Below are 13,996 nucleotides of genomic sequence, written 5' to 3'. Positions count from 1 at the left end.
GGCATGTCAGCTGATAAATGACGTGTTGTTTCACATGTGGACCTGCCTTGAATTGTGTATATTTTACCAGTAGCGGCACTGGATTAGGTGATTGTGGGGGGATGCATGGGGGCAGGTTTTGCAGCGGGGTCAGTTACAGGGGTAGGAACTGCTGGGTAGAGAAGGTGGTCTGGGAATATTGTAGGGTTTGACAAGGATGTTACGGAGGTTAGGGGGGCGACGAAAGGCAACTCTGAGTGGTGTGGGGAGAATATTGTCAAGGGATGATCTCATTTCAGGGCTTGACTTGAGAAAGTCATATCCCTGGCGGAGTAATTTGTTGATGTATTCGAAGCCAGGATAATATTGGGTGACAAGGGGGATGCATCTGTGTGGTCTGGGGGTAGGAACATTGTTGTTGGACGGGGAGGAATGTATTGCTTGGGAGATTTGTTTGTGGACAAGGTCTGCAAGATAGTTGTGGGAGAGGAAAGCACTGGTCAGGTTATTGGTGTAATTGTTGAGGGATTCGTCACTGGAGCAGACACATTTGCCACGAATACCTAGGCTGTAGGGAAGGGAGTGTTTGATGTGGAATGGATGGCAGCTATCAAAGTGAAGGTACTGTTGTTTGTTTGTGGGTTTGATGTGGACAGAGGTGTGGATGTGAGCTTCAACAAGATGAAGGTCAACATCCAGGAAGGTGGCTTGGGTTTTGGAGAATGACCAGGTGAAATTCAGATTCATGTATGCTCATTTTTTATTGTTATACTTTATTATTTTAAACCTCATTTCCTGTTGATACCGGAATCTTCTTCATTATGTGCCAGAAGCACAAGTAAAATAATTGAAATGGCTAAAACCCTAAAATGCACAAAAAATATGTTTATGTTTCACAAGCAATGTGAACAGATATGTATTCATTCAAAGAATGAAATGAAGTTTACTTTGAAAACTCACACACTCATTTTTTGTTTTACAGCAGCTCTCTCAATTTGTATCTTAGTTTCATGACTTTTCTGCATACACATCATTTTATTAAATATTTAGTGCGAAAAGTTATGGCAAAACTAAAAAGAAAAGAAACCTCAGAAAATACATTCTTTTGACTTACAGAGTCCATATCCACAGGCAATCCGCAATTTGTGGCTTCAATAAGTGGATCAAAGCCTTTAGCCAATCGTAGATACTCCTTTGCCTGATTAATTTCCCCCTTCCGTTTTGCCTGCAAAGCAGCCTCTTTAAATTCCTTCTGCCTTGCCAACAACAGAGCTAATTGCTTCTCCTGCCGGGACTGTGGTGATTTGCGCACTGATGGAAAACAAGATAAAACATTAGTATCAGCAAGAAGAAAATAGCAAGTAATTAAGCAAATATCCACAGTATTCTTTTACATGATTCCGAAATAGCTATAGAGGCAAATACACTGTTAATATAGATCCAGAATGAAAGCAATTCATAGTATCTCACTACATGAAATGGAGATCCCAATGAAACAAAAATAGCTTCATGTGCAATGAGTTCTTTGTTTATTAATTTACCTACTTTTCATCTGGTTCACCAATGAGAAAATGTATAATTGTAATTAATGTTACAAGTATTCATTTTTCGCTGATGAATGGGATAAAAGATTCAATGCTGAGTCAGCAGTCTGATAATAAACAGACTTGCATAATAGGAAGACTAACACGACACTCCTAAATGTTGAAATGACAAGTGATTTTATTCTGAAATGCTAGAACAGCTGCATATTGCTCAAAGAGATTTCTTTTAAAGATATGTGCACTGATACATATTAATTTGAAAAAGGCTGATCTAATCAGTGGAACAATGAATCATCATAAATCACTTACTGGAAGCATCGCAATATACAGAGGTGTAGACTGTACCAAAGTGCTATGTAAGAAGAAAACTTCTCATGGGATTCTAAACAACAGTTGTGTTTGCATTTGGAAACAATAATATTGAATCTGTGATGTAAGCACTGTGTGGAAGTGCATGGATTCACAATTCAATAAATGTTTCTATTTCACCTGCCCTATATGCATAGCCCAACCTTTGGTCTTTTGCCCTTGGAAAAAACTTTTTTGGATGCGCGACATTGGGGAAAATCCTGATAAGCGCTTGCCCCATTTGTTTCAGTGCCAAATACGTGTATCGAAATTTTTTCATTTGTTATGTGTTAAAAAGCGATGTTGACATAGCTGAGATAAAAACCACGAAGCACCTGTTAATAGAACTCTACATGCAGTAGGATGGCCAGCATACTTTTCAGCTTAGTACAGTAAACATATTACTCTACATCATGCTAAGTGGCAAGTAAGAGTAACCTTCTGTCCAAGAATTAACACCAGTTTTCAGATTCCTGCAGTATCAAATGTTGCTACTGACTCCACGAGAAATGGTCATTAAAATGCAATTGGAAAAAACCCATAAAAATGTCACTTCCTAGGAAGTTGCAAATCCATATTCATGAGTGCCGTACCAGTTAGAAGGCCATCTCGTTGAGGCAAGTAATGATGTAGAGTAATAAGCAACTGATGACTTGAGATATTAGGTTTGCAGAATGTTTGCAGTTGCAAGAAGAGTGTAAGTTAGTAACACATGGTGTGTATTTTAAGTCACAATATAAGTAATTTTAAGTCACAATATAAGTAGGGTGAAAGAATACTGAAACAACTCCTCCTTCAAAAGGGTAATAACAAGGCTGTTGGAGGCAAATATTGGTGCAGTAAGTACCAAGTGGGACACTGCACAGAGATAAGTCACAAGAAAGTGGTGGTGCAGCAGAGACTGTGTGCAAAACGGCATTGGAACTTCAGTCTCACACAATATGAGTAATTATTCTGACCATATGAGGGGGTGTCAAGTGGAAACTGAACACCTGCCACAAGGTGACTATGGAATGGTTCCATTCAAAAGTAATCACTGCACATGTTAAGACATTTATCCCACTGGGAAACAAGACAATCAATTCCTGTTCCGTAGAATACAGTCAGTCTCCAGTGCACTGTCATCTTCATGCTCCGTAGCTCAGGTGCTTGGCTCAAAATTGTTTCCTTAATATCTCTACCCAGCTCACACCTTGTACCTGGGCATCCCTGTTTTGTGATTATCGAGTCCTGCCATTTTTTGCCAGATGAATTCTCACCCCATCATGCAGGATATAAAGCTTATTGAAGAGATGGAAACTTTGCTTTATTTTTAATATTATGTCAAATTATAATTTTTATCTTTATCACTCCTTTCATTAAACAGTGGAAAATCCAGGATGGAATATAACAATATCATGAAAAGAATAGCTGATACTAACCAAATACTGGAGATGCTGAGTCACGGATAGGCATAACGGAAAAGACTGTCAGAAAGTGAGCTTTCGGCCAACAAGGCGTTTGTTGGAAATAGACAACATACACACCACAGTCTATGTGAGCCAACGAGGCCTTCATGACAGGCCTTGGCCAAAAGCTCACTTTCTGACAGTCTTTTCTGCACGCACGTACGCAAATGCAACTCACACGCACAGTCTCCAGCTGCTGAAGTCAGTCTGGCTTCAGCAGCCATAGACTGTGGTGAGTATGTTGTCTATTTCCGACAAACGCCTTGTTGACCAAAAGCTCACTTTCTGACAGTCTTTTCTGTTATGCCTATCTGTGACTCAGCATCTCCAGTATATGGTTAGTATCAGCTATTCTTTTCATGACATTGTTATATTCCATCCTGGATTTTCCACTGTTTAATGAAAGGAGTGATAATGATAAAAATTATAATTTGACATAACATTAAAAATAAAGCAAAGTTTCCATCTCTTCAATAAGCTGGATATCCTGCATGATGGGGTGAGAATTCATCTGGCAAAAAATGGCAGGAATCGATAATCACAAAACAGGGATGCCCAGATACAAGGTGTGAGCTGGGTAGAGATATTAAGGAAACAATTTTGAGTCAGGCACCTGAGCTACGGAGCATGAAGGTGGCAGTGCACTGGAGACTGCATGCAAAACACCAGGAGATCTCTGAGCTTACATACAGTGGTTAATTATTCTGGCTCATTACAGATTCCATATCAGGTCAGAAGAGAGGATGTAGTACCGTCTAGCGTAAATGAGAACAGTATACCACAGGCACATCCTGCTAATAATATGCTTGAGCATAGCAAACCATGATGATGTTTATGTAAGGAGAACTTTATCCAAATGGAATCTCTATTACGGGTTCACCTAGAGCTCACTTCTATTCAAGCTTAGTGGATTTCCTCCAGTGAAACTTGTATTAACATATCAAGAAATAATTCTGCCAGCCGGCCTTTTCTATTCCCAGTTGATACATAGTAAGAATACCAGCTTCCATTATCTTTCATATAGATCTGACACTGGGACAAACTCACTGTCGCCGAAGACCTTAAACATACCATGACACAATCAAATATTAACTCCTTAATGCCAGAACAAATTTCTAGAAAAAAAGTACACATCAAAAATTGTTGCACTTTATGGGTACCCGAAACACTCACTTGTCAGCAGCATTGGTAGCTTCATGCAGAATCAGCACCTACTGGCACTGGCACTCAAAAAAAATTATCTTTCTCAATTAACAACACAGTATTTGTATGATGTGAATTTATGACATGCGGCATTAAGGGGTTAATATCATTGAACTAGCTGTAATATAATTTTTCTGGTTTTTAGTCAGTTTGCTCTCCTGGTTGGACAAAAAGTTACTGGTTAACTTGCTGCATCAAATTCTGAAAAAATTCCAGGCTTTCAATGACTGCCTCCATTTCATCATCAGGGGCTAAGTCTGACTCTCATGAAACTGGTGAGGCTACATCTTTTATAATCATAGGATGAAATCCGATTTGTTTGATTATGTCGTGATACCACATTCACAGATCACATTTGTGGATCACGATGACATCACCACCACAGATTACATTTATGTGCTCCATCCAGTGTTGCGTGCTGCACCATCTCTCACATCAGGCAGTAAACTATGAGAAGTACTAAGGATGTATACAGTCCAGTCACATTAATGTAAGCACTGCATATTATCAACATCAATGTGCAGAACCCACTAGCAATGGAGGGTGTATAAAGCACATTGGGGGGATGTGGAAAACAGTGCAGTCATTGTTGTAATGTGGAAAAGGAGCAGTTTACCTGATGTATGATCATTTACTTTCGGATCAACAGTGGTAACATTTCCAAAACGGGTAAGTTTGTGAACTGTTTGCGTGCTGCTGCGGTTTGCTGCAGTTAAGGTATACCGTACACAGCAAAATGGTGCTATACAAATCCGGCGCCAAGGCTACTGTGGTGCACTACTGGGCACAGATGACAAGTGTGAACAACGGCTGTGGAGAAATGTACAGGCAAACTGACATACAACTGTTGAGCAGCTGACTGTGCAGATGAACCAAGAGCTACCAACAGTGTCTCCTCAATGACTGTTCAGCGAACATAGCTGTGAATGGGCCTCAGCAGCAGGTACCTGGTTCAAGCACCCATGCTGACTGCCGTTCAATGGCAACAATGGCTGGAATTTGCAGACCAATACAACTGGATGTCCACTGAGCGGTGACAAGTGGCCGTTTCAGCTGAATTAAGTCTTGTGCTCCATTCGACACATGGCCATTGGCATGAAACATCTGCAGTCCAGCTAGAGTGGCAAAAAGATGGTGGTCACGTGTGCGTTTGATGCACCTGCTTGTGTGAATGTGTGTGTTTTCCGTTCTTTTCTTTGACTGAAAGCTTAATGTGTAACAGTCTTCTCATTGGGCCTGTCTGCAACTCAGTGTGCAACCTTTATGGTGAGTAGCACTCTATTCTTTTCGTAATTGTTGATATTCCGACCTTGGCCTTCCATTATCTGAGTTCCGCTGACATGCCACAAGCAGTCTGTTGTTCTTCAGCATGATTGCATCTATTGACCGGAAAATGGGACATGTCACACAGCTTGCAGTGGTCACATGTGGTTCAAAGAACAAAAGGATGTGTTGATCATAATTCCCTAGCCACCAAACCCCCATATTTAAACCCAACAGATTCTGTGGGACCACCTTGATCAGGCTGGTCGCATCATGGATCCTGAACCAAGAAACCTAGTGCAGCTTGCTGTGGCACTGGAGTCTGCATAACTCCACATCCCTGTCAGTACTTCTCAGAACCTAAATAACACTCTTCCTGTACATCTCACAGTGGTCCATGCTGCAAAAGGTGATTATTCAGGCTTTTGAAAGGTGGTCACATTAATGTGACTGGACTTTCCTTGTGAGTGTGGTAGCACTTAAATGGGACAGCCTAAATGGACTACTGTTGATAGATGTGACATCAACGTTACCTTAAGTACAGGAATTTTGAAAAATCACTGGTGGTCAATGATAGCCTGCTTATTATACCAAAGAGTATGTTTTAACATATGAAAATTCTCACCCTACTTTGAACTATAAGGATTCTGTGATTAGAGAAACTGTGGAAATTAGACTATGTGATAAAAACTTCAACAGACACACCTGTTACACAGTTAGTAATGCATGGAGTGTGCACTTGATAAAGAAAGAGTGCAGAGGAAAACTTTTTATAGTATACTGCTTGATACAAGTGATGGCACTGCAAGTACACTAGACAGAGCACGCAAATGTAATCTATGGATGTAGAAGATACCACTTCAGCATGTGCCATCTCCTTGACATCATCTTAATGCAAGTCAGCAAGTCAGATGCAATGTAAAGGAGACTCAATGGGCTACAAACATAAAAATTATTCTGCACACAAGTTCATTCAGTACCTGCCAAAGTGTACATAATCAGATTATTAACATAATTGCTTCCATGTATGACACATACAATTGCATCTACAATATCTGATCAAAAGTATCTGGAAACCCAAACATAATGGTGAACTGATCACTAGATGTCACAAGAGGCAGACCAGCCACTATAAAAGGGAGCAGGGAGTATTGTTTAGTCAGTAGAGAATAGGTTGGTCAGGATAGCTCAGTCACTTCAAATGTGAACTTGTCATTGGATGTTACCTGAGTAACAAATCCTTCAGCGACATTTCAACCCTTAAGCAGGGTAAGTTAACTGCTGAAGGCGTGACTCTGCATTGGAAATATTAAGAAACAACCACAGCTAAACCAAGACCCAGCAGATCTCCTGTAATGATAGACAGGGACCATCTAGCATAGTGAAAGGTGGTTGTAAAAATCGCATGAAATCAGGAACAGTTCTGAAGTGCTATAAGTAGTCCAACTAACACAATGATTATGTAAAGGAAAACAAAAAGAATTGGTTACAATGGTGCCTTTCTGTAGTGATGTCACTGGGCTGTGGGTAACTGGAAACAACTGATGAGTTATGCTATACTCTGTGACAATCAAATGAAAGGGTTTGGATTTGGCAAATGGCTAAAGAAAGTTACCTGCCACCATGTGTAGTGCCGACAAATACGTAGGAGGTGATGTTACACTTATGGGGTAGTTTTTGCTGTTAGAGTGTGGCCACCTTATTGCACCTAAGTAAATGCTAAATGCAAAAGGATATGAACACATTTTAAAGCATTGTTTACTGCATACAGCACAGAGAAACAGTTCAGAGATGATGTTTGACTGTATCAGCTTGATAATGTACCCTGATATAAAGCACTATCTGTGAGGCAATGGTTTGTCTGCAGTAACATTCCTGAAATGGACTGACCTGTCCAGAGTCCTGACCTGAACCCAATAGAATACCTTCAGGATAAATTAGAATGTCGACTTTGATCCAGACCCAGTGTCCAACATCGCTACCTTCTCTGGTTTTGGCTCTTTAGGAAGAATGGGTTGCCATTCCTCCACAAACATCGAGACAACCCACTGAAAGCGTCCAGCAGATTTCAAGCTGAAAGTGTGCACACACTCTATATTAATGTCAATTAACAGGTGTCCGGATACTTTTTATCAGACAGCGTACCTACATGGGAGCAAGTCCTAAACCACAAAAACCACCTTCTAATAATCTGGGCAAGTATACAAAAATGTATGCATAATGCTCAAAGCTACATAAAGCAAGAGCCACTTAAAACATGTAGTTTAATAAAACCCTATTATGAAAGATAGGGGATAGAAAAAGCACTTCCAAATGCATTCTAAATTAAAGTTCTCATTGGTAAGCCTACTTCTCAAAAGTAAACACATTACTTGCAAAGAAGCAGCCAAATTTTTCCTGTCACCATCAGAAAATAAAGAATACTATTTTCACTCTTAAATGAACAACAGTTCACATATTTAACTTTTACATTTTATTTAGCTATGTACGTTAACAAAAATATTTCAGATATTATTTACTGTTTACCGTACCATAATTTGTGGCCCTGCTGCTATCTCTTGAGGAACACAACTCTGGTTTTACAGTATATAGGAACACAAGGGGGCTCAGCAAAAATTATCTGCGAAATTCAAAAGAGATGGAAAGGGAGGTAGATGGGTTTACAAGATGCAAATAACGGACATGTATTAACGTATACCATTTGCTTTTTCAGACTCTGGCTGAACATCGTGTGGAGTGGGTGGCTGAGCTCTTGGTGTAGGTGCAGGGGATGGCTGGGGACGAGGTGCTGGTTTTGGTGTCTCCTCATCTACTGGAGGTTGTGATGGTGGACTTGAAGGACCTGCTGCAGAAGCTGATGATCCACCCTCCTGCGGAATTGGAGCAAAACCTGAAACACAAACCTCCATAAGCAGGGTACAACATAACTGCAAATGAAAATCTGAATTACTACTCTTAATTGTAAAATGGCTTATAGTGAAACCTTACTTTCATGCAAGCTTTGCAGTTTTAATTAATATATTGGTGGAAAATCCAGGCTGGAATAAATAAACACACACACACAAGCGTGCGCACAGAGAGAGAGAGAGAGAGAGAGAGAGAGAGAGAGAGAGAGAGAGATTCACCTTTGTGAAACATGTAACTAACTGCATGTAAGACACACACGTATATTATAGTAATACCATAGAGCAGGGGCGGGCAAACGTTGCACGCGGCTCATGAGCACACAGCGCTGCACGTGTGCTGCTCGCATGCAAACGGGGCAGTGGCGACAGCTGGGAGGTTGCGGCAGTGTAGTGCCAGGCTAACCTGCAGACGCTGAAGCAAAGCGACCACTATGTAGTGAACATTGTATTTAAAGAACCGGAAAATGCAGAGTGAATCAAGGAAACGAAGAAGTGGAGATTTGCTATCTTTTAAAAAGGAATGGGACAATCATTTTTTCATTGAGCATAAACGTGAAAATTCGAAATGTATAATATGTGACAGTATTCTCGCTGTTCAGCGGAAGTTTAATATTGAACGCCATTATAATAAATTTCAATACGTTCCCATACTTAGTGTAATAAAACAGGAATTTCTCAAGCGATTTGGGGATATATCATACTTATCCCAAGGTTTTGAATAGTTCTCGAGACAATTTTCTGTTTCTGTATATGATATTCATCCCAGTTTGCAAATGGAATTAATAGATCTACACTCCACAGCGTAATTCTCGTCTGAGAGAGAAGTTCCTTTTGGCAAGACGCATAGTAGATTTTTATCACGACTTTCCACAGCAAGAGTTTCCCTGTCTCCATCGTGAAGCCGCGAAGATAATGTCAATGTTTGGCTCGACATACGTTTGTGAGAGATTTTTTTCTGTTATGAAAATTAATAAGTCTCGGTTAAGACCAAACATCAGTAATGAAAATTTACATAACTGTTTGCGTTTGCCTGTATGTAGGAATTTTGTTCCAGACATTAAACGTATTGTAAATTGATAACTAAATAAAACATATCGTAGGTAATAGGTACTCTTTCAAACCATGATTTCTTTCAAGCACTCCTACTTACCTTATTCCCTCATTCAATAAAGCAGGCCAGGAAACAAAATGCATTACAGAGGAAGAAGCAGAGAGACGGTATGGTGTGGAGGGGAGAGAAGCGGGTGGCTAGCTTGCCCCTGTGTGCACGCAGAACACCTGTTAACTGCACAAGTGCAAGTGCACCGCACACGTGCAGGATTCCTGCCCGCCCCTGCCATAGAGTTTAAATGTTGCAAATCCCACTGCAATCCACATACCCTTAATCAAACCTACTGTGTTGAGATTCATTGAGAGAGTCCTTAGAAAATGTAGTCCATCAACAAAGGAGGTGTCTTACAAAACACTCGTACGATCTATACTTGAGTATTGCTCATCAGTTTGGGATCCGTACCAGGTCAGGTTGACAGTGGAGATAGAGAAGGGCGTGTTTCGTCACAGGGTTATTTGGGAAGCATGATAGCGTTACGGAGATGTTTAGCAAACTCAAGCGGCAGACTCTGCAAGAGAGGCCCTCTGCATCGCGGTGTAGCTTGCTCGCCAGGTTTCGAGAGGGTGCGTTTCTGGATGAGGTATCGTATATATTGCTTCCCCCTACTCATACCTACCGAGGAGATCACGAATGTAAAATTAGAGAGATTCGAGCTCGCACTGAGGCTTTCCGGCAGTCGTTCTTCCCGCGAACCAAATGCGACTGGAACAGGAAAGGGAGGTAATGACAGTGGCACGTAAGGTGCCCTCCGCCACACACCGTTGGGTGGCTTGCAGAGTATAAATGTAGATGTAGATGTGTATCAAAGATTACACTAACCAGTGGTTGTACAAATGATATTCTACAAGTTCATCTACATCTATACTCAAAACACCACATTATGGAGTTTGGCAGAGAGTACTTCATTTACTACATTTGTTCTATTTGTTAGCCACCATAACTGAGGTAGAATTGATTCTAGCAATCAAGTTTATGTGTACAGTATCCTGCCTGTCCCCCGAGTGTTACTGGACACCTGATATAAACACGGAAATCTGAAGTGACACACAAATGTACTCACCTGGTGGCGTTGGCAATTCATCAACTGGTATGGGTTTGCCAGCTTTATGCAACTTTATTGCATTTTCATACTGTTTTACTATGCGTCCAATCCTTCTAGCCTTGCTCGCATTTCCTTCTTCTTTGGCTGCCTTCTCTACAGACTTATATTTGTCCAGTCTCTGTATAAGAGCTTCCATGACAGTAGTTGGTGTAGGTGGAGCACTATATAAATCAGTCTCAGGTTGCTCTTCACCTAAAATTTTAAATGTTAATTGAAAATAGTTTACATCAAATATGCGGAACTGTTAAAAATATTGAATACTAATGAAATGGGCAGATATAACAAAGAGAAATTTCTGAAGAATCTGAAGAAGAAATAGCAGATGAAAGGCATAATGCTAAGACAGCTGTATTTATCAAATTAGTTCATTAGGTATATTCATCAAGAGCAGTTGCAAGGATGAGCGTCCATATTACACAAAAGCTAGAAGGGTCAACATGATAATACTAAAATGAGGCAAAGAAGAGATTACCATACCAAATAGCAACTTTTATACAACAGCTTCTTCCCTCATTCATCTCTGTAATATCAGTCAGTCAATCAGAAGAATTCTTAAGTAATAAAAGCAGAGGGTTGCAAATTTAAACTAAAGAAAATGATCACAGAAACAAAAGTGTGAATCTGCACTATCTTTTTTCATCCATGAAACAATAAACTGATGATTAGATCTTGATTAACTCAACTGACTGAGAATACAGACCACCATTTTAAGACCAAGTACTGTGTTGTTGCAGGAGGGCTCATAGAAAACAAAAATGTTTGCTTGCTGTGTGTTGTGGTCTTCAGTCCAGAGACTGGTTTGATGCAACTCACCATGCTACCCTATCCTGTGTAAGTCTCTTCATCTCAAAGTACGTACTGCAACCTACATCCCCCTGAATCTGCTTAGTGTATTCATTTCTTGGTCTCCCTCTATGAGTTTTACCCTCCACGCTTCTCTCCAATACTAAATTGGTGACCCCTGGATGCCTCATAACATGTCCTACCAACCAACCCCTTCTTGTAGTCAAGTTGTGCCACAAATTCCTATTCAGTACCTCCTCATTGGTTACGTGATCTATCCATATAATCTTCAGCATTCTCCTGTAGTACCACATTTCAAAACCCTCTTATTATCTTCTTGTCTAAACTATTTATCATCCATGTTTCACTTCCATACATGGCTACACACCATAAAAATCCTTTCCGAAAAGACTTCCTGACACTTAAATCTATACTCGATGTTAACAAATTTTTCTTCTTCAGAAACACTTTCCTTGCATTACCAGTCTACATTTTATATCCTCTCTACTTCAACCATCATCAGAAATTTTTCTCCCCAAACAGCAAATCCCATTTACTACTTTTAAGTGTCTCATTTTCTAATCTTATTCCCTCAGCATCACCTGATTTAATTCGACTACATTCCATTATCCTCGTTTGGCTTTTGTTGTTGTTGTTCACCTTATATCCCCCTTTCAAGACACTGTCCATTCCATTCAATTGCTCTTCCAGGCCTTTTGCTATCACTGCCAGAATTACAATGTCATAGGCAAACCTCAAAGTTTTAATTTCTTCTCCATGGATTTTAATTCCTACTCCACATTTTTCTTTTGTTTCCCTTGTTGCTGACTCAATATACAGATTGAATAACATTGGGGACAGGCTGCAACCCTGTCTCACTCTCTTCCCAACCACTGGCACCTTTTCATCCCCATCGCCTCTCATAACTGCCATTTGGTTTCTATACAAATTGTAAATAGCCTTTCGCTCCCTGTATTTTACCCCTGCCACCTTCAGAATTTGAAAAAAGAGTATTCCAGTCAACATTGCCAAAAGCTTTCTCTAAGTCTACAAATGCTAGAAATGTAGGTTTGCCTTTCCTTAATCTATCTCCTAAGATAAGTTTTAGGGTCTGTATTGCCTCATCTGTTCCAACATTTCCACGGAATCAACAGCTCTACCTTGAGGTTGGCTTCTATCAGTTTTCCCATTCAACTGTAAAGAATTCGTGTTAGTATTTTGCAGTCGTGACTTATTAAACTGATAGTTCGATAATTTTCCCCACACCTGCTTTCGTTGGGATTGGAATTATTATATTCTTCTCAAAGTCTGACAGTATTTCACTTGTCTCATACATCTTTCTCACCAGATAGTAGAGTTTCGTCAGGGCTGGCTCTCCCAAGGCTATCAGTAGTTATAATGGAATGTTGTCTACTCCTGGGGCCTTGTTTCGACTTAGGTCTTTCAGTGCTCTGTCAAACTCATCACGCAGTGTCATATCTCCCATTTCGTCTTCATCTACATCCTCTTCCATTTCCATAATACTGCCGTGCAGTACATTGCCCTTGTATAGACCCTCTATGTACTACTTCCATCTTTCTGTTTTCCCTTCTTTGCTTAGAACTGGGTTTCCATCTGAGCTCTTGATATTCGTACAAGTGGTTCTCTTTTCTCCAAAGGTCTCTCTAATTTTCCTGTAGGCAGTATCTATCTTACCCCTAGTGATATATGCCTCTACATCCTTACATTGCTCCTCTAGCCATCCCTGCTTGGTTATTTTGCACTTCCTGTCAATCTCACTTTTGAGACGTTCATATTCCTTTTTGCCTACTTCATTTGCAGCATTTTTATATTTTCTCCTTTCATCAATTAAATTTAATATCTCTTCTGTTACCCAAGGATTTCTACTAACCCTCGTCTTGTTACCAACTTGATCCTCTGCTGCCTTCACTATTTCATCTCTCAAAACCAATCATTCTTCTTCTACTGTATTTCTTTTCCCCCTTTCTTGACAATTGTTCCCGAATGCTCTCTCTGTAACTCTCTGCAGCCTCTGGTTCTTTCATTTTATCCAGGTCCCATCTCCTTAAATTCCTACCTTTAAGCAGTTTCTTCAGTTTTAGTCTACAGTTCATAACCAATAAATTGTGGCCAGAGTCCACATCTGCCCATGGAAATGTCTTACAATTTAAAACCTGGTTCCTGAATCTCTGCCTTACCATTATATAATCTACCTGAAACTTTCCAGTGCCTCCAGCCCTCTTCCACATATACAACTCTCTTTCAGGATTCCTAAACCAAGTGTTAGCTATGATTAAGTTATGCTCTGT

At 40.2% G+C, this 13,996-nt stretch overlaps 1 protein-coding gene across 2 annotated transcripts in view; it reads right to left on the bottom strand.

The window, feature by feature from the left end:
- LOC126263642 (coiled-coil and C2 domain-containing protein 1-like) overlaps positions 1 to 13,996 on the bottom strand; it is a 130,624-nt gene that overhangs the window by 51,803 nt on the left and 64,825 nt on the right. For both annotated transcript variants that reach the window (XM_049960734.1, XM_049960735.1), the window contains exons 8-10: positions 10,863 to 11,096; positions 8,484 to 8,675; positions 1,094 to 1,290 (exon numbers count right to left, since the gene is read on the bottom strand). In XM_049960734.1, the coding sequence (XP_049816691.1) occupies positions 1,094 to 1,290; positions 8,484 to 8,675; positions 10,863 to 11,096 (623 nt within the window). The remainder of the gene's footprint in view (positions 1 to 1,093; positions 1,291 to 8,483; positions 8,676 to 10,862; positions 11,097 to 13,996) is intronic.

Source organism: Schistocerca nitens, chromosome 6 (genome assembly GCF_023898315.1).
Source record: "Schistocerca nitens isolate TAMUIC-IGC-003100 chromosome 6, iqSchNite1.1, whole genome shotgun sequence".
Lineage (NCBI taxonomy): Eukaryota > Metazoa > Arthropoda > Insecta > Orthoptera > Acrididae > Schistocerca > Schistocerca nitens.
The sequence above is the reverse complement of the archived record's forward strand: the minus strand, read 5'-3'. Positions and strand labels throughout refer to the sequence as shown.